Raw genomic sequence first — 20,095 nt, 5'->3', positions numbered from 1 at the left:
CTCCTCCCCGCTTCCCTGCACCGGGGCCCACAGCTCAGAGTTCCGCCTCTGAAGATGTGCATTTATGTAAATTAATTTAAAACATTTTGCTTCTCACTGATACTTATTGCCTGGGACACGCACCTCAGGTTGCATGATTAGCACATTCCAGGCAACGAAAGTTTGAGTTTGCTATGTGTGTAGTTTTGCGCTCTGTGTAATGAGATAAAATAAGAAATAAACAAATGTTAACACTTTGGGTGATGTTTTCCCATAAGTCTAGGCCTCAGCAACAGGGCGCATGGATCAGGTTTGAATTTAAATGCTAAATCTACATTTTAAAATATGATGGTTTTGGATCTAATTTGCCCACTTCAGTAGGACGTGGACAGATGCGGGGGACTCTGCCACACTCGGACCTACCCGGAACCCGGGAGTGTTGTCAAGTATGCATAAAATACATTTTTATAGTTGCTCTTGATTGTAAACGCATATTCTAGCATAAACGTCCGTCATCACTATCTTTCAGCACTTACACCTGACCTGTCGCTGCTTAAATGACAGAAAAACACTTAACTTAGAGATACATAGTTGGTGAGGTTGAAAAAAGACACCAGTCCATCAAGTTCAACCTATTTTGGATCTCCTGTGATCCTGCACTTATATTTGAAATTAATCCAGAGTAAGCAACCGCCAATCTGTTTCAATTGTGAAAGTCCCCCCAGACCCAATATTGCAGTCCTATTTTTACCCTATATCCACTACTATCCTACATTTTGATTAACGGTCGTATCCCTGGATACACCTTTCCGCTAAAAATTTGTCTAACCCTTTCTTAAACATATCTATTGAATCTGCCATCACAACCTTCCCTGGCAATGAATTCCATATCTTGACTGCCCTTACTGTAAAGAACCCCTTCCTCTGCTGGTTGTGAAATTTCCTCTCCTCTAACCTTAGGGGATGACCGCGTGTCCTGTGTATAGTCCTTGGGGTAAAAAGTTCCCATGAAAGTTCTTTGTATTGACCCTTAATGTATTTGTACATAGTAATCATATCCCCTCTTAGACGCCTCTTTTCTAAAGTAAACATGCCTAAACTGGCTACCCTTTCCTCATAACGTAATGACTCCATACTCTTTAGCAATTTTGTCGCCCTTCTCTGAACCCTTTCTAGTTCCAAATTATCTTTTTTATAGAGTGGTGCCCAGAACTGTACTGCATATTCAAGATGAGGTCTTACCAACGATTTATACAGTGGCAAAATTACACTGTCTTCCCTTGCATCCAGGTCCGGCGCTCCCATTAGGCAAGGTTAGGCAATTGCCTAGGGCGCCGGGCTCTGCAGGGCGCCTCAAAATTAAAAAAAACGGAAATCCACGGGGAGGAGAGGAGGGAAGGGGCTATGAATCTTACCTGCATGAAGCTGCTCCTCTCTGCTCTGTCTTCTCCCCTCCGCTCACTGACAGTGACAGTCCGTGATGATGTCATCATCACGGCCCGACAGTGTCTGTGAGTGGAGGGTAGAAGACAGAGCAGAGAGGAGCAGCTTCATGCAGGTAAGTTAAAGAAAGACATGGGGTGGGGAGGGGAGCTGAGGGGAGGGAAGCGCAGCAGCAATTTTTAAAGGGGGGGGGCGGCAATTTTTAAAGGGGAGGCGATTTTTAAAGAGGGGGCGCGATTTTTAAAAGGGGGGGGCGGCGATTTTCACACTGTGCCTAGGGCGCCAAGGACCCTAGCACCACTGCTTGCATCTATGCCCCAAAGCTTGAATCGGACGTTGCTGTATGTGCTTGGTTCTCCCTTAGACTGAGTGTGTTCGAAAATGAATTGTATACACTTGCGTTCACTGGCTTCGGCACTTAAGTTCCTTACTGAATTAGGCACCATGTATTTCCAAAACAGAATCATGCGGAAAACCCTACAAAACCTATTCTTTTCAGGTGTAGAAGACATTTCAAACTGTTGACATTAACATTGTTTGACAGTTAGTCGCCGTTTATTAAGAAGGATGTTTACGCAGAGGGATGTTGGCACCAAATCAGTTCTAGTTTATGTTCTGTTGAGATGTTTTTTTTCTCCTTTTTGTGGTCTCCTGCTCACTAGACCATGCTGGACTTATGCTCTCACAACAAACAAAGACTTATCGAAGGAAAAAAGGAAAGTTTAAAAGTAATGTCCCCACATGCTTAACTAATTTATCAAATATAGTTATAAGTTATAACCCATGTTCCAAAATAATTATTATCAAAGCAATCAGTAGATAAAAATAAAAAGATCTGTATCGGTTTTAAGATGAGCTTCGAAAGTTTCTGTAACTAAACATGAAAAAAAAAAAAAAACGCTGTAAAATTTCGGTCTATGCAATGGAAAAAAAAAAAAAGACTGACAGCTTCCTGCCGCAAAACAAGTCAGCAAGTGACCACAGACTAAATATAGACACAGATTATCTAATTTTATCCTTGCTAAACACAGTTTCATTTTATAAAAAAAAAAAATACTGTAATAATCAATACTTTCAATAAAGCATTTGACTGTCTGACGTTACAGAATAATTTAGCAATCTACGGCAAATGACGCAAGGACATATTCTGAGACTGCAATAAAGGAGTTTACCTCAAGAGCAGTAAAGATGTAGTAAATGGTGATGGATGAGGTGTGGGCTGAAACTCTAAATTCTCCAAAAAGACACCATAGATTTACAAATGTATGGCCACTCAGGGCTAGATTTACTAAGCTGCGGATTTGAAAAAGTGGGGAGTTTGCCTATAGCAACCAATCAGATTCTAGCTGTCATTTATTTAGTACATTCTACAAAATGACAACTAGAATCTGCTTGGTTGCTATAGGCAACATCACCACTTTTTCAAACCCACAGCTTAGTAAATCTAGCCATCAGTCTTTTACAGCATAAACACCAGAAATATGACTACATCCATTAAGACAGAAAGTAATAAGACACGGTGAGAGCATTATCATCATCATCATTTTTTATATGGCGCCAGCAGATTCCGTAGCGCTTTACAATTAGGAACAAACAGTAATAAAACTATACTGGGTAATACATCTATACAGAGAGGTAAGAGGGCCCTGCTCGCAAGCATCCTATATAAACATATACACAAGACGGTAAATATCAATGACGTCATTTTATTTTACACACCTGGGCAGCCATGTCTACCAATTTTGGGAAACGAAGATATGTTCCCTCATCTGTCTTCAGGAAATCAACCAAACTACCTAGAAAGACAATACATATTGTTATCAGTGGGATTCTGGAGTCCGGAGGGAGGAATAGTCTAAAGTCCAGTTGTATCATAGTAAGAAGAGCAAATTCTCATTGACAAGTATCCATACCGATTTCTAACCTTATCACACTCCACCCCAAGAATTTGGCCACCTGAGGCTAGGTACCTCGTGATAATAAGGATCCACACAGTATAATGTGATCTAGGGGCCTGATTCATTAAGGATCTTAACTTAAGAAACTTCTTATTTCAGTCTCCTGGACAAAACCATGTTACAATGCAAGGGGTGCAAATGAGTATTCTGTTTTGCACATAAGTTAAGTACTGACTGTTTTTCATGTAACACACAAATACTTGATAGCTTATTTGTACACTGAAATGTAAAGTTGATATTTGTGCGCTACATTAAAAAACAGTCAGTATTTAACTTATGTGCAAAACAGAATACTAATGTGCACCCCCTTGCATTGTAACATGGTTTTGTCCAGGAGACTGAAATATGAAGTTTCTTAAGTTAAGATCCTTAATGAATCAGGCCCATGGTCATTATAATATACCTGGTGCGGTGATTTACTTCCTTTGCTTCATTGATAGAATTGTATGTTACCCTGCGTGCACATGAGCAGTAGCGCAGTTTTGTAGAAGGTCGCGCCCTGGCACGCCCGCAATCACTGACCTTTAGACATGTACTCCGTCACAATGTAGATGGGTTCCTTGGTAACGACAGCAAACAACTGTACTAGTTTATCATGCCGGAGCATCTTCATCAGATTGGCCTCTTCCAGGAACGCCAGGGGCGACATGCTGCCCTCTTTCAATGTCTTAATGGCCACTTTAAAGTCACCATTATAATACCCTGAATGAAGATCAAGAGAAAACAATTTTGAACCGGACACAGATCCAAGACAAGAATCGTGTTTCATTTTCACCTCCAGAAAACATTAACTTATCGGCCTGTGTGCACTTTCATGTTTTGCATTATTATGCTGGCTTGTCTGCATGTTTATTTGCATTGCATTTCATCATCATCATCATCATTTATTTATATAGCACCACTGATTCCGCAGCGCTGTACAGAGAACTCATTCACATCAGTCCCTGCCCCATTGGGGCTTACAGTCTAAATTCCTTAACATACACACACACAGACACAGACATAGACATAGACTAGGGTCAATTTGTTAGCAGCCAATTAACCTACCAGTATTTTTTTTTGGAGTGTGGGAGGAAACCGGAGCACCCGGAGGAAACCCACGCAAACACGGGGAGAACATACAAACTCCACACAGATAAGTCCATGGTTGGGAATTGAACTTGTGACTCCAGTGCTGTAAGGCAGAAGTGCTAACCACTGAGCCACCATGCTGCCCATTTCAATAAAGGAATGGTCCCAGGAAGTAATATACATATATATAGAGATATATATGTAAGCAGTTAAATGTCACCCCTGCTATTACCTAGACTAATTGGCACGACACAGTTATTAGTCAAATAAACATTGTTCTCTGTTAGGCAAAGAGTAATCGATTTGGTCAGTACTATATAATCAACCAACCCCATTTTTAATTGTTTCAACTTTACTGTGATGTATTAATGTTTATGGCAAGAAAGCTTAGCAGACTATTTGTGAGCTTTACAAAGTTTCCTTTTAAATGAAATAAGTGTAATTAAGTGATCACTGATAAAACAGCAGCCCCCTTCACGTTTGGGGCAACAGTGTAGTTCTATGGTGGTCAACTAAAGACTAAAGATGTTTTATGCATCATCATCAGCTATTTATATAGCGCCACTGATTCCGCAGCGCTGTACAGAGAACTAACTCACATCAGTCCCTGCCCCATTGGAGCTTACAGTCTAAATTCTCTAACATACACAGAGAGAGAGACTAAGGTCAATTTAGTAGCAGCCAATTAGCCTATTAGTATGTTTTTGGAGTGTCGGAGGAAACCGGAGCACCTGGAGGAGACCCACGCAAACACGGGGAGAACATACAAACTCTATTCAGATAATTGACCTCATGACCCCCGTGCTTTGAGGCAGAAGTGCTAACCAATAAGCCACTGTGTTGCCCACCATTGCAGAGATGAGGATGGATTCAGTCCTCATTTGCTCAGCTGAGTTGCATTTTGTAGTGAGGAGGGGTGGTTCAAAGTGGACAACCCCTCTAAGGAAGAAATGAAAATGAGATATCCATACAAGATGCTACTGTGTTATTATATAATAATACGCACCCATCCAGACTTCTCCAAATTGCCCGGCTCCGAGTTTATTCACCAGCCTAACGGACTCCCGTGGGATCTCCCAGACGTCGGTCTCCCACTTATTTCTGACCAATGCTGGACAGGGATTCTCCAGTTTGCGACATAAGCCATCAGCCCTTTCTATAAGAAAAACACAACGAGAAGATAGAAAGGGATCTAGAAGGGTCGAGCATAGAGAGTGGAGCATCAAGGCTACTGGACCTTCTCAAGCAATGAATCACAGGTAGATGCAAAATAGGGGTTTGACATTAGGCTTGGAGCAAAGATTAAGATAATTAACCTACATTATGTAATATAACTATGTTCTTCTGAAACAATGGAGACAAAGGACATTGAATAATATGCTGCCTTCCCACCAATACAATCCCACCACCGTGGTATGTTATCCATGAAGATGTCCGGGGAATTGTATACAGTGATGGACCCAGCTTAGATTTTGGTAAGGGTAAGGGAATGGAGAAGTGGTTATAACCTCAGCAAAGGGAAGGACCATGTCTGTGTGCTCATAAATCCTCTTTATGGTCTGTCATAGCTATTTTTACATATATGAATATTTTTAGAGTATATTTTATGTAGCTGTGAAAACGTGAGTAAAATCCGAACTCTATTGCACTGATAATGTTCTGAAATTAAGTATAAAAGAGATATCACTGCACTGTTCTCTGTCTTTTACTTCCTGCTGTAAAATCTTAGACAATATCTAAGTGACAAGACAACTTTTGAGGACTATTTGGGAGGTAATGTGCAAAAAGATGCAAAGGTTGTATTTTGCAAATATAACCCCCATCTTATCTGTCATCGGTTGTTAGATACACTCCCCAGTAAAGTGTATCTAGTCCTTACCTCTTTTGCTGCTTTGAATGATATGAAGGATTTGTGAACATTTTAATATATTAAAATGTATAACTTTGTTTTTGTAGGGGCAAAAGATAGCCTATATCTCCTTTCTCCCTCCCTCCTCACTAGTCTGCAGCTATGAACTGTTTTGTTTCCTGCACGCACCACATTCGACGATCTACATGAGCAGAAACGAACCTTCCACCCACAAATAAGGGTCTCATGTCCTGTTTCTCATCTAGCTCCGTATCATGGCTTCTGGTGAAACCTCACCCCAACCCCTAGTCCCGTGCAATCCCCTCTATCTGCTCACACTTCTTTTTCCATCCCAAAATATCTCATCCACCCATACTACCAATCCCTCCAACCTTGTCCACATCTCTCCCCTCCCCTTCCTCCCCTCTTCCAGTGCAATTTGGATATTTGTTGATACCAAACTCACATCCAGTTCATGATATTATTTTTTCAAAATTCCTCAACACACTCTACCCTTATAATACTTCTCCGTGCTCGGCCCACTGCTTTTCTCATTGTACACTTCTTCTTCTTTTAGTGAACTAGTTCCCTCCATCAGCCTCTTCGCCCCTGACCTCTCCCCTTCAATATCTACTATCTCGTGTGACCAACTGTCTCACTGCTATACCTAAATGGATGTCCCAAGGCTACCAAAACCTCAACATGTCCATAAACTGAGCCTATCATCTGTCCTCCTTCTGAGTCATCACCTCCCCTTAAATCTCCCTCACCGTCAATAACACCACAATATCCACAGGAGGTCAAATCCGCTACCTTGGTGTCACACTTGACATTGCCTCTACTTTACTCCACACAACCAGTCTCTCTCCTAGTCCTGTCAACTGTACCTGTGAAAAATTGAGAGAATACGGCCTTTTCTTGCCCAGTCTGCAACCAAAACTCTTATCCAGTCTTTCACCAACTCCTTCCTTGACTACTGCAACCTCCAACTTATCTCAAATTCCCTTCATCCATCTGTCCCTGTTTCATTTCATCCTCAATGCTGCGGCAAGATTGATCTTTCTCTTTTGCTGCTTGGCATCCTCCATACAACTTTATAAACCCCTACACCGGCTACTCATTTCCCCTACAATACAATTAAAAGTATATATTCACCTGAAATGACTAACACCCTCCTTCCTGCATTTCAAACCTTTCCCCAAAATACTCTACCTTATGTGCTCTTAGATATATCTCTGAATTGTGCTTCACCACGTCTCTGACAACCATCTCTCACTCACGCCTATAAGACTTTCCCGTGACACTACCCACTTACGGAATTCCTAATCACAGCTGATCACTTTCCACCAGCCTTCAAATCTTTAGATGCTCTCTGAAAACCCACCTATTTATTAGAGCCCACTGTTAGACCCTCAAAACTGTACCAATCTCCAGTTTGAGCCACAGCAGCGCCTCTCGTCTCCGCTCCACTAGATTGTAAGCTCTCTTATTAGCAGAGGACCTCCCTACTCTTTGTTTTAACATCGTCATTTATTTTGACTACCTTGTATGTCCCTGTTCAACGTATGCTCAGTTTTCCCCATTGTCAAGAGCATTGTTGTGCCTTACAAATCAACAATAATACTAATAATAATAGATTGCCTCTGAATTATGAGATGTCCTACTAGTGAGTACAGGAGGAATCGCATTACTAAAATAAGAATTAGGGAATACTTACTAGAATAATGTTTCACAAGTTCCTGTAGTGAAGAAAATGTGAGTACCGGAGAAATATAATATCCACCGTTGTCCAACATTCTAATCTTATAGTGTTTGATTATATCTCCTCGGGTGGTGTCTTTGTCTCGGACAGAAAGCGAATATGTACCTAAAAAAAAAGTACAATATTAATTTCTACTTTATGTTTATTCGCCCAGTCACTGAGGTAAGGCTACAGTCATTTTGATTACAGAAAACAACCACTAAACTTAAGCCTTAGTTATTATAAAGTGTTTAGAAAGCATAAAAACAGAGCCTCATGTAGAGTTGGGGCTGTTAGAGCAGGGGCAAACGCAGGATTTGTAGAGGGAGGTTTCCACACCACGCCACCAGTGGGCATGACCAGCATGCACAGGGGCGTGGCTATAATTTTAGACAGTGCCTGGCTGCTCTCCAACTCTTCCTATCCCCATATTATATATGGGCAATGCTGTGTGCACTACTGTTAGGTGCACGCAGCTCTCCCTTTTCAAGCAGAGCCATGTGAAGTGGGGGAAGGGTCCAGCCACCTCAATTATACAGTGCCCCAGGCTTGAAGGGGGGTTTCCAGGCACTATGTAACCCCGCTCGGTTTGCCTATGTAGCGTTACCTCGAATTGTTATTTTTCTTGCTCCACACACAAAATAGATACAAGTTCTATGCTTACCATGCAAGTACTAACATGCCAGTCAGTTACAGCTTTATTTATATAGTTGAGATGGGCGTAAATGTAATGAAACTCTAAATATGGACAGACATATTTTATAGTAATAGACCATTCAGGTTTTCTTGGACATGACCTATGATCAGTAGTATTTATAGGATCATCTTCCAATCGCAGGAGACTTGGATGCTCAGCCCAAACACGCAACAACCTGAATGTCATCAAATTTGGCCACTTATATGTGTCTCATAAATACATTGTTTTCACCCTTCTCTTTTTGCTATTTGATTTGTGTCTAAGAGGTAAAGCTTTACACAGATCATTATAGTAAAGTTCCCACATGCTTGCATACCCTAAAGAGGGCACACTTGACTGTGACATAGCAAGACACAGGGTGATCCTGATGTAACACACCATGGTCCTGAATTTCTGGCTGGATGGTATCACAGATTTGCCCTGGAGATTTGCATCACATACAGGTGTCCAACTGGGCAGATATGTTTGCGTAGCGGGTGGGTAGAGTGATTGTAACACATGAGTTCCAATTGGTGTGGTCAGTCAATCACTGCACATACATAAAGAAGATATTTGGGCAACGGTTTTCTGGCTTAACTGTTGGATAGCCAACAATCCCGATTAGCATTGATCATTGATATATTGATCTCTAACAAGCGGTTGATGTTTGAATCCGAACCCCTATTTAGATGCCCCTTCCATTTATTATGGTCTCCTCCATTACCAGTCCACCCACCCTAAGGTCTTATCAGCCCTCAGAAAATAGTTATTTGGTCTTTTGTAAATTTTTGCAAGCGCCGCTTCCGGTCATTTCTGACCTATGGTTTTCCAAGTAACCAATATATTCAATATGCTGCCGTTTTATTGTTGCAGGAGCTGTTATTTTTAAGAGGTGTCATCAGATCATTGAAATGTTGGCACTAGCACAAAATATTGTGGGAGATGAGTTTCGGCCCTGATCACAGCCCTCGCAGCCCTGTCTGCTCTAGTGTGGCTTTATTTTGGTCACATTTTGGACAAATTTCAAAACTACTTCCCCCATGAAGAGTATCCACATAAATGGCAGCATGGTGGCTTAGTGGTTAGCACTTCTGCCTCACAGCCCTCAGGTCACATGTTCAATTCCCAACCTTGGCCTTATCTGTGAGGAGTTTGTATGTTCTCCCCGTGTTTGCGTGGGTTTCCTCCAGGTGCTCCAGTTTTCTCCCACACTCCAAAAACATACTAGTAGGTTAACTGGCTGCTGACAAAGTTAACACAAGTGTTGGGGAATTTAGACTGTATGCTCCAATGGGGCAGGGACTGATGTGAATGACAGATTATCTATGTACAGTGCTCCAGAATTGGTGGCACTATATAAATATGTGATGATTCTGGCACGTTGACTCAAAAACATCCCTTAATGAATATCATAGCAAACATTACTGTAAGATTAGGGTGGTGTACCTGTGTGGGAAGGAACTGAATCCTGTAACTGTACAGTTTCAACCACAGATCTTCAGAAGAGATAAATGTCAGGGACATACCTTTCTACATGTTCATCTGAAGCGATGGGTTTCCTGTGTATGTATACCCAGGAAACACATTCACAGTGTGAACTTTACAGTGATTGTATAGGACTCTAAAAATTGAATGTGACTTAATAAAACAAAAATATATAAACAGTGTCTTGTACTCGTTAAATGTTTTATTTGTTATAATTTAAACTATATTTTTATATTCTTTTTTTATATATATATATATATTTTTAAAAAAAAACTTGTTAGAAGTTTACCAAATTTACCCGAAATATGAATTAATATCTAATGAAGCATTTCTTCTTTTCTTCCACACTTCATGTAACCATTATTTTCTTTTTTTAGTGTGGGTAAAGACCCACACACGGAGATAGACCCCCTCCAATAACAAGGTTTTCTATCCCTGCGGAAAATCTTTTATCAGGTAATTTACTAAGAAAATGTCCCGAGGCAGCTGAGAGATGCCTAGCTCTCTGGTGATACTGGTTGGCAGTGGTAGGATGAGTCTTACCCCTTGCCAAGCCAGTCCTGGAACCCATCTGTGCATATTTGAGCTGTCATGCCAGAGTCTACAAACAATATATTACAGTTAAAAAATAAATATATTAGTAAAACATAGAAAAAATACTTTATTTTAATAATACAGCATTTTTTCCTTTGGGCACCCCCAGCTAAGATGACGTTAGCAGTCAGAGGACAGTAGTGGTAGTTGTCCTTGGCAAATAGGCTTGCTGGTGGCGATAGCTAAATATATATATTGGGCAGTAGTCTTTACTGATCGCAGTCTTTGGTAAATATGGATAAACCCTAAATACTGCATTTAGGGCATATCTCCCTTTAATAAATAGGGGCCTGATTCATTAAGGATCTTAACTTAAGAAACTTCTTATTTCAGTATCCTGGACAAAACCATGTTACTATGCAAGGGGTACAAATTAGTATTCTGTTTTGCACATAGGTTTTTTCATGTAGCACACAAATACTTGATAGCTTATTTGTACACTGAAATTTAAAGTTGATATTTGTGTGCTACATGAAAAAACAGTCAGTATTTAACTTATGTGCTAAACAGAATACTAATTTGTACCCCTTGCAGTGTAACATGGTTTTGTCCAGGAGACTGAAATAAGAAGTTTCTCAAGTTAAGATCCTTAATGAATCAGGCCCTAGAAAACTATGTATATCTGAATATGTTAACATGCGGCCATACCAATTTTTGAGCCACATTCAAATTAAATATTGACGACCATGAACAATTTTAGAATATGGTGGTGAAAGACGTAATATTTGAGCAATTAAGGGGTTACCATTATTTACACCAGAAGGAAGAAAACTGCAATAAGTAAATAGTTTCAAAAATAAGTCATTTCTCAGTCTACATAACAATATACATAAAATAATCCAAAGTTATATAGTTGTATGCAATACCTAAGCTTGTTTCACTGTCACGGATGAGGAAAGTTCCTGGGACGTTCTCTGGGGCTAAGAGTTGTCTTTCAGCATCCTTACGGTTGATGTTATTAAAATAGAATCTGTACGTAGAAAATGACATGTTACCCATGAGTTCTCGTTAAGTATTATATACGTTGTGACAGTGTCTGTAATCAGTATTACTGGGGAAAAACGCAAACTATAAACTTACGTAATGTATTACTGGGGAAAATGCAAACTATAAACTTACGTACTTCAATTATTTTACGCCACCTCTCTAAGAATTTACTTCATAGCAACAACAAAGATTTTTAAGAAATTACTTATTATGATCTACTTCTAGGGACTGGTAATATAATGGGCCTCATGTAGAACTGGACTCAAACTCCATATAAAGTACAGGCATAAATTTGTCCGAAAAAAAGATTCATTGTTCGTAGTATGTGGACTTGGGGCGCATCTCAGCTAATTGCCATTATTATCAGTTCATATCTTACACCAGTGGTGGAGAACCCTCAACAGATACGTTTCCTGATAAGCGTATCTGCATCTGCACCAGATCTACTTCGGTCGCATTGTCTCTATAAGCGTAAAGTGTCGTATACACAAGATGCGGTTAATTCCTCATACAGATGCAAGTGTAAGGGCCAGATTTACTAAGCTGCGGGTTTGAAAAAGTGGGGATGTTGCCTATAGCAACCAATCAGATTCTAGCTGTCATTTTGTAGAATGTACTAAATAAATGACAGCTAGAATCTGATTGGTTGCTATAGGCAACATCCCCACTTTTTCAAACCCGCAGCTTAGTAAATCTAGCACTAAGTCTTTTTTTGTGGGCATGCGCAGTAGTGAAATTGGTTCTTCGTGCCACACATATAGACTTGTGTCCAACTCTATGTGATTCAATTCGATTAACACCTTATCATGTGCGATTGCATTTTTGTGCTAACATTCAACCCACTCACTTTTCCAATTCCAAGTTATTCACAGGTGTCACAAAGTTACTAGGAATGTATCCTTCTTCACCAGTAAGTTCAGATTTCGCCAACCACCAGTCTTTATTGGAACTGAATAAAAGGGGGAAAATAATTTATATTATATGTTACTTTTTTCAAACTGCCAAAATAATAATAATAATAATGATGATGATGCCAGGAAACAATTGATACAGAAGATAATCAATGCAACTGATGTTACAAAAACAAAACTGTAACAAACTGTTTACAATGTGTTGTGCTCATTAAACATCATTTAGAGGAATGTGTGACCAGTAGATAAAAAATAGAATTGAAATTATTTATGAATGTTAATCGGTCCTTAGCCGTGGCACCATACCAACCGGACAGGAGCATTAATTACAATATGTACATAGTCGCAATTTCATAGGTTTGCATTTTATCATTACTAAACTTTGGCAAACATGCTTTGATCTAAAATTAGCAGACACAATGCACTACAAATGTACCTCCGTCATCGTGGGGGCGTAATCTGAAATTAGGACTATGTTGTGGGATTTGAAATGCACTTGTCCTGTGAAGATTAAGGCTGCAATAAGGCTAATATAGCTCAGGCAATCTGAGATGCTCTGTGTTGAGTTTGCCAGCCAGGACTCTGAGACAATTAAATGTAATTCAAGGGCTGGAAAGGGTGCATTGATGGGGGGAGTACCCTGGTTATTTACGGGTGTCCAGAAGGTTGCTGTAACTGGGAGCAATCTCATACTTTCATTGAAACAGCTCTTGTACCATCCAAGCGCAATTATTCAGGTACGTATATTTACACGGTGGCTTAGTGGTTAGCACTTCTGCCTTACAGCACTGGGGTCATGAGTTCAATTCCCGACCATGGCCTTATCTGTGAGGAGTTTGTATGTTCTGCCCGTGTTTGCGTGGGTTTCCTCCGGGTGCTCGGGTTTCCTCCCACACTCCAAAAACATACTGGTAGATTAATTGGCTGCTAACAAAATTGACCCTAGTCTGTGTGTCTGTGTTAGGGAATTTAGACTGTAAGCCCCAATGGGGCAGGGACTGATGCGAGTGAGTTCTCTGTACAGCGCTGTGGAATTAGTGGCGCTATTTAAATAAATGGTGATGATGATGATAATGATACTCATTTAATAATAAAAATGTTCAAATACATACAAAACTAACATTCAATAATAAATAAGCCTGATCTTCCCACACACTCATCATTCATTTAAGAAAAATATGTTGCTTGACCAAGCTGTATTCTAGGTGCAAAGCAAGAAAATTAAACTTAATGAAGTAGGTGGTGCTAAACTGGTAGCAGGTGAGAATTGATGTAGCTTTTGTACTCTTTTCACCCTGTGCATTTTCTTGTAAGAGTAAGTAAGAACATCCATATCCCTATCTAACGGAGACTGTTCCCAAAAGCGTAATGTGAATCTTTATACATTTTATTAGCACTTACTCAGACAGGAGCTCCAGCTTTTCTCCTTTGTGCAGCCGTAAATCTTCATTATTAACCGGGGTATAATCATACAAAGCAGCAACAAACCTCGTCTCTGTACCAATAGAAGAAGACACTTGTGAATATTGTTTTCAGCGTTGACACGTGTCCGTTAAAAAGCGTACCGCTGTACACGTCCTCGAATTCAAATAGTACAATCTATTTCCTCCAAATAAATATTGTATTCCGAACATAAAGAAACCAGGTAACAGGGGTCAGGGTAGGTGTGAGGCACCAGAGAAGTAAAGGAATTTTTTTTATAACACATCATATTGTATATTTTGCTTTAAGGATGGTTTTTTATTGCACTAAATGTTCGATAACGTTACGCTGCTATTTTACACTGCTACTATGGTTTAGTTACCACCATAATACATCTCTACTTTTCTTGAAATCGCATAAGCCATCTAGAAGTTGATCTGAAATCCCCTTTGCATTGCGCCCCTTGACAATCGTTCCAACCCATATCAGCGAAATAACAACACATGAAACTTGTTTGGCACAGAAAGGTCACAGGTTTATTGAACTCAAATCAGCGGTGGCAAAAAAAGCATAAGTCAATCAAATTCCAGACGGTTCCCCATAACCCCCACAGAAGGGAAGTGTTATGAACAGTGAGCCCCCCCTTTTTGAAAGAGAGTGCTCCACCACCAGCAATCTAAGGTCCTTTCTCCTAAAAGCAATAACAATCTTCGGTTTTGCTTTTAGCGAAAGGCCTCATCATAGCTTCCCCCCATTGGCCCCTTGGACTTAATGTACATGTCCTGAACCATGTACATATATTTGATAATGTTCATGTGTTCCACAGGCCGGATCTCTAAGTAACAGGCCACAAACACCAGCATTCCATCTAACCAGTTGAGACAACCGCTGTAGGCATCTTCGCCTACCACACATGTACATATAGAGTAGAGATGAGAGAGAACCAGAAGGAATGCAAACTAGAGGGAGAACTAAATAGAGAAGGGGAGCGATCCTAAGAGAAGAGGAAATGAGAGAGAGAGAGAGAGTGGGAAAGGGGGAGAGAGAAAGAAGGACCAGATAAGGGGAGAGACAGCCAAACAGAGAAAGGGGGGAGATGATAAAACTGGTGTAGGTGAGAAAGAACCAGAGAGCATCAGAAATAGAGAGGAGGAGAGCACAAGAGAGACAGAGAGAGAAACAGAGAAGGAGATCGGAGAAAGAACAAGGGTGGGGAAAGATGGGAGAGAACTGGGGGGAGTGTGAACCAAAGCAAAGAGAGAGAGAGAGAGGAGGGGGGAGAAGAGAGAACCAAAGTGGGGGGAGAGAAGAGAAAGAGAACCAGAGGTAGAGCGAACCACAATGGTGAGAGAGAGAGAGAGAGGGGGAGAACAAATCATAGAAGGGGAGAGAGTACTGGAGGTGGGGAAGAGAAGACAGAAGCAAAAAGTGTGTTGGGGGCAAAAGAAGAGAGGATTAGATAGGCAGGAAGAGGAGTAAAAACATGGAGAAAATATAACCAGAATATGCGAGATTTGGAAAGGGGGTGTTAATAACTGGAGGGAGAGGGAACCAGATAGAGAAAAATAGAGAGAAGGAGGGGGGGCTGGAGTAGGAGAGTGAACCACAGAGAGGTAGAGATGAGCTTGAACCATAGATAGGAGGAGAGGAGAGTGAACCAAAGACAAGGGGGGAGGAGAGTGAACCATAGAGAGGGGGAGAGGAGAGTGAACCATAGACAGGGGAGAGGAGAGTGAACCATAGACAGGAGGAGAGGAGAGTGAACCATAGAGAGGGGGAGAGGAGAGTGAACCATAGACTGGGGGAGAGGAGAGTGAACCATAGACAGGAGAAGAAGGAGAGTGAACCATAGACAGGAGGAGAAGGAGAGGAGAGTGAACCATAGACAGGGGGGGAGGAGAGTGAACCATAGAGAGGGGGAGAGGAGAGTGAACCATAGACAGGAGAAGAGGAGAGTACACTATAGACAGGGGGAGAGGAGAGTGAACCATAGACAGGAGGAGAGGAGAGTGAACCATAGACAGGAGAAGAGGAGAGTACACTATAGACAGGGGGAGAGGAGAGTGAACTATAGACAGGGGGAGAGGAGAGTGGACCACAGACAGGGGGAGAGGAGAGTGGACCATAGAACATTAAGGACATTAAGAATATTTTTAAATACAAAGTTTGCAATGCTATGGCTCTCTCCAATCTGTAGCTATGTTAGAAACTATCACACCTTGTCAATGAGGAGAGAAAAGGTGTAAGCCTTTAAATGTGGTTAATGATCACTCCACACAAATAAGGATAAATGCAGAATACATATTTTACAAATTCCATAAGTGACCAGTTACACATGTTTGAAAACCACATATTCATATATATAAAGGGCTCACTGTGTATGCTCCCACAAACTTCACATCAACCTTAAACTTTAAACATTGCATGCAAATAAAGACGCGTAGACCTGGATAAGTTATTAAAAAATGGCAGGAATTTTATTGTAAGGATTCTATATTAACTAAAACCTATGGTGGCGGAGAAAGAGCACTGCGTAACAGCTCACGAGCTGATAGCACAAGATCACTTAGTGGACTGGCGCAAACCGCCGTGAGTCCTCAAATCACGGGGAACAAATCCCTACATACTTAGCGCTGAGTTGACGTCAGAGTGACTGCCCCTTACAACTCACACTGCCCTCCCTCACCGAGCCGAACAGGGACCCTCCTCACCGAAGGACCAAAAGGAGTTACTGATGCTTCAAAGGGGGCAGTGACCTACGACCAACTACCCGTGCGCCCATTAATCAGCCGCTGAACGCAGTGCCTTCCTACCCCACTTTAAAATACCCCACTAAAATTGAGGGATGGGAGGGTGGGATCTCGTGCTGCAAGTGAACACAAGCAGGAAGTGCAGCCTGCTATATTCTATCAAGGTCCCTCCCAGGTGAGCAACCATTGGCTGGAACCCACCCCATGATAAACTACACCAGGTAATTACTCAGCTTGTTACAAACCCTGTCGCCCTTTAAGTGCGTTCGTCCTAGAAGCCTCACTTGTCACAATGCACCACAGTGTTAATTAAACATACAACTTCAAGGAAAGTTATTAACACAAAGATCACATAATCATCATTGGTACACACCAATCTGAGCAATTGTTTTGCAACAAACAGCAAACAAATACAGTGGGCTTCCTACTTGCAGCAGCAATACTTCAAGTTCACTTGCAGTAATATCTACATGCTAAGTAGAATTTTACAGTGCTATCCCAAATGTGCGCAAAGACTGGAATCTCACACAGTTTATTATAATAAGCACCAATGTTTCAAATATTGTTCTTAAAATATTTTGCCTCTTACCTTGTTGCGATAGTCTCTTTTGAGCTAAAAGACTCTGTGGTCGACTTGCTGGAACCTGTTGTCAAAATAGAAAGTGAGACATTATTAACTTGTGTTATGACACAGTTCTGCATACAGACTCCCAGACATCAAACATTTCCTTCATTTAGAATGTACCAACTGTCTACTCACACGTTAGGCAGCCAGTTTGAGGATTGAACCAATAGTCATGAGAGTGTAGTCTATCAACTCAATAGGAACCAGTGATATCACTGAGGCATAACTATTGATTAACGCTACAAAATGGCCGCTTTCACTGTGTACGCGTGGCATGAACAAATATTACTTACAATGAACCAAGGTGACCAATTTGGACAGATCTATGAACTTTAGTGTAGTCATCTGCTGTCTGGATGTTCGGGGCATGTCTCAAAATGATCGGATCGCTTTTTGATCGGATCGCTTTTTGATCGGCTCATCTTCAGGCAAAATGATTGGTTTGGTTTCATTAGATTTTCTCTCATCTATGGTAATTGAGCTCATAATTATTCTTTATTACATGAGCTTTACCACTCATATAGAAAGAAAATATTGTGCACAGCTCCTTGTACTACAAAAAGAATGTCTCCATATTCTGAGAAAGAACGCTGGGCTGCCTCTATTACTGAATCTATATCATATCTCCCAACTGTCACAGTTTAGACAGGATAGTCCTGATTTGAGGGCTCTGTAGCACCATCCTGGTCTGGACAGCTCTGTCCCGTGGGACAGAAAGTTTGGAGGTATAACTAGATCCCCGCTGGTCTGCATTGGATGGGGAGGGGGTTGGGGGTGGTCCACCATGTTGAAAGCATTGCACATACTAATATTACCATTAGCATGGTAATTTTAACACAGATTTATGCTCGCTGCTCTATTTCACTAGCAATTGAATATATAGGTGGGAAATATGCAAGTCTCACCAAATTTATTTTTAATTGATTTAATAAAGGAATAAAATGTTATCAGAACTTTAATCGCTGATTGCCCCAAGTAAGCTCATTTTCCTTCTTTACTCTTTGTTTATACGGATCCAATGCAGAGACTGTCTTTTAAACCAGAGTTTTACTCTTATTGGGGGTGTATGCTATAGTTTCAGCCAATGCCAGCAGTCTGTGACACCAGGGATATTTACATATGTATTAATAGCATGGATCGCATTGAAAAAGGGAGGAGTCTGTTAATATGTCTGTCGCTACCACTGCGCGTGACTTGGAATAAATGACATACATATATGCCTTCTGAATTGTTTCCTTCTCTACTAGTATTTACCAGCTTACCTTAATTTTTCAACATAAATAAACATGTTATTGTATTATTTTTGTTGTATATATACAGCATATTCTATTTGCTTGGTACATACATACCAGAGGTTTGCATCATGTCACTTACTATTGGTGGGTGGGTTGGTTTGTAAAACTGCCCAGCAGTAGGACTCAGGTGACACTGTCGATCTTTTTTGTAGGAGAACCTTTTGCTGCCAAACAAGCCCATCCTTATAGCAAAAGAAAAAACACAATAATTTCTTATATTTCACACCATACTATTCGTGAACAATAAAGGGTCTTGGGCCTGATTCATTAAGGATCTTAACTTGAGAAACTTCTTATTTCAGTCTCCTGGACAAAACCATGTTACAATGCAAGGGGTGCAAATTAGTATTCTGTTTTGCACATAAGTTAAATACTGCCTGTTTTTTCATGCAACACACAAATGCTTGATAGCTTATTTGTACACTGAAATTTAAAGTTGATATTTGTGTGCTACATGAAAAAACAGTCAGTATTTAACTTATGTGCAAAACAGAAACTAATTTGCACCCTTTGCATTGTAACATGGTTTTGTCCAGGAGACTGAAATAAGAAGTTTCTCAAGTTAAGATCCTTAATGAATCAGACCCCTTGTGCTGTTGTGACCATGAAACTCACGTTATCAAACAGCAACAAGCACACGTTAAAGTTTATTATTTCCTGCACATAGTGGATAACGGAATTATGTGGGTTTAAACCGACAAGAGAGTGCAGCTTAGTAATTCACTAAGAATCAGTGACATCAACCAGACACAAGGTTTCATCATTGTAACATTGTATTGTATTATTTCGTATAGTTTTGTACTCATTAGAGTCATTTTTTTGTATCAAGATATATTGAAGAAATTGTTTATAATTAAGTCTGAGCATTCTTAAAGGAGTTGTACATCTGCTGCTATTCGCAAAAAAATGTTTTGAAGGAAAAGAGTTAATTTGTGTAGTGTACTTCAATAGTAAGTAAATATGTCCATTTTATATTTTTGTATCATTCCTAAATCTATAGTAAATTGTCCTCCAGCAGAATTAAAATATAACCTTTGTTTAGTATGCAATAATAAAAGACTAAGGGCCAGATTTACTAAACTGCGGGTTTGAAAAAGTGGGGATGTTGCCTATAGCAACCAATAAGATTCTAGCTGTCATTTTGTAGAAAGCACTAAATGAATGAAAGCTAGAATCTGATTGGTTGCTATAGGCAACATCCCCACTTTTTCAAACCTGCACATTAGTAAATCTAGCCCTAAGTTTGTCTATATAGATAAGAGAAACCAGTGAATTCTTAAAATCTGTAAATGTATGGGTTTATTAAAAA

General features: G+C 40.4%; 1 protein-coding gene across 1 annotated transcript in view; it reads right to left on the bottom strand.

The window, feature by feature from the left end:
* BLK (BLK proto-oncogene, Src family tyrosine kinase) overlaps positions 1-20,095 on the bottom strand; it is a 51,301-nt gene that overhangs the window by 15,557 nt on the left and 15,649 nt on the right. Inside the window, exons 2-10 of the mRNA XM_075201213.1 lie at positions 18,866-18,968; positions 17,456-17,510; positions 14,096-14,189; positions 12,631-12,732; positions 11,663-11,766; positions 8,018-8,167; positions 5,458-5,607; positions 3,903-4,082; positions 3,142-3,218 (exon numbers count right to left, since the gene is read on the bottom strand). Of these exons, the coding sequence (XP_075057314.1) occupies positions 3,142-3,218; positions 3,903-4,082; positions 5,458-5,607; positions 8,018-8,167; positions 11,663-11,766; positions 12,631-12,732; positions 14,096-14,189; positions 17,456-17,510; positions 18,866-18,967 (1,014 nt within the window). The 5' untranslated portion in view covers position 18,968. The remainder of the gene's footprint in view (positions 1-3,141; positions 3,219-3,902; positions 4,083-5,457; positions 5,608-8,017; positions 8,168-11,662; positions 11,767-12,630; positions 12,733-14,095; positions 14,190-17,455; positions 17,511-18,865; positions 18,969-20,095) is intronic.

This window comes from Mixophyes fleayi, chromosome 3 (assembly GCF_038048845.1).
Source record: "Mixophyes fleayi isolate aMixFle1 chromosome 3, aMixFle1.hap1, whole genome shotgun sequence".
NCBI classification, from domain to species: domain Eukaryota; kingdom Metazoa; phylum Chordata; class Amphibia; order Anura; family Limnodynastidae; genus Mixophyes; species Mixophyes fleayi.
This window is presented reverse-complemented; position numbering and strand designations above follow the sequence as displayed.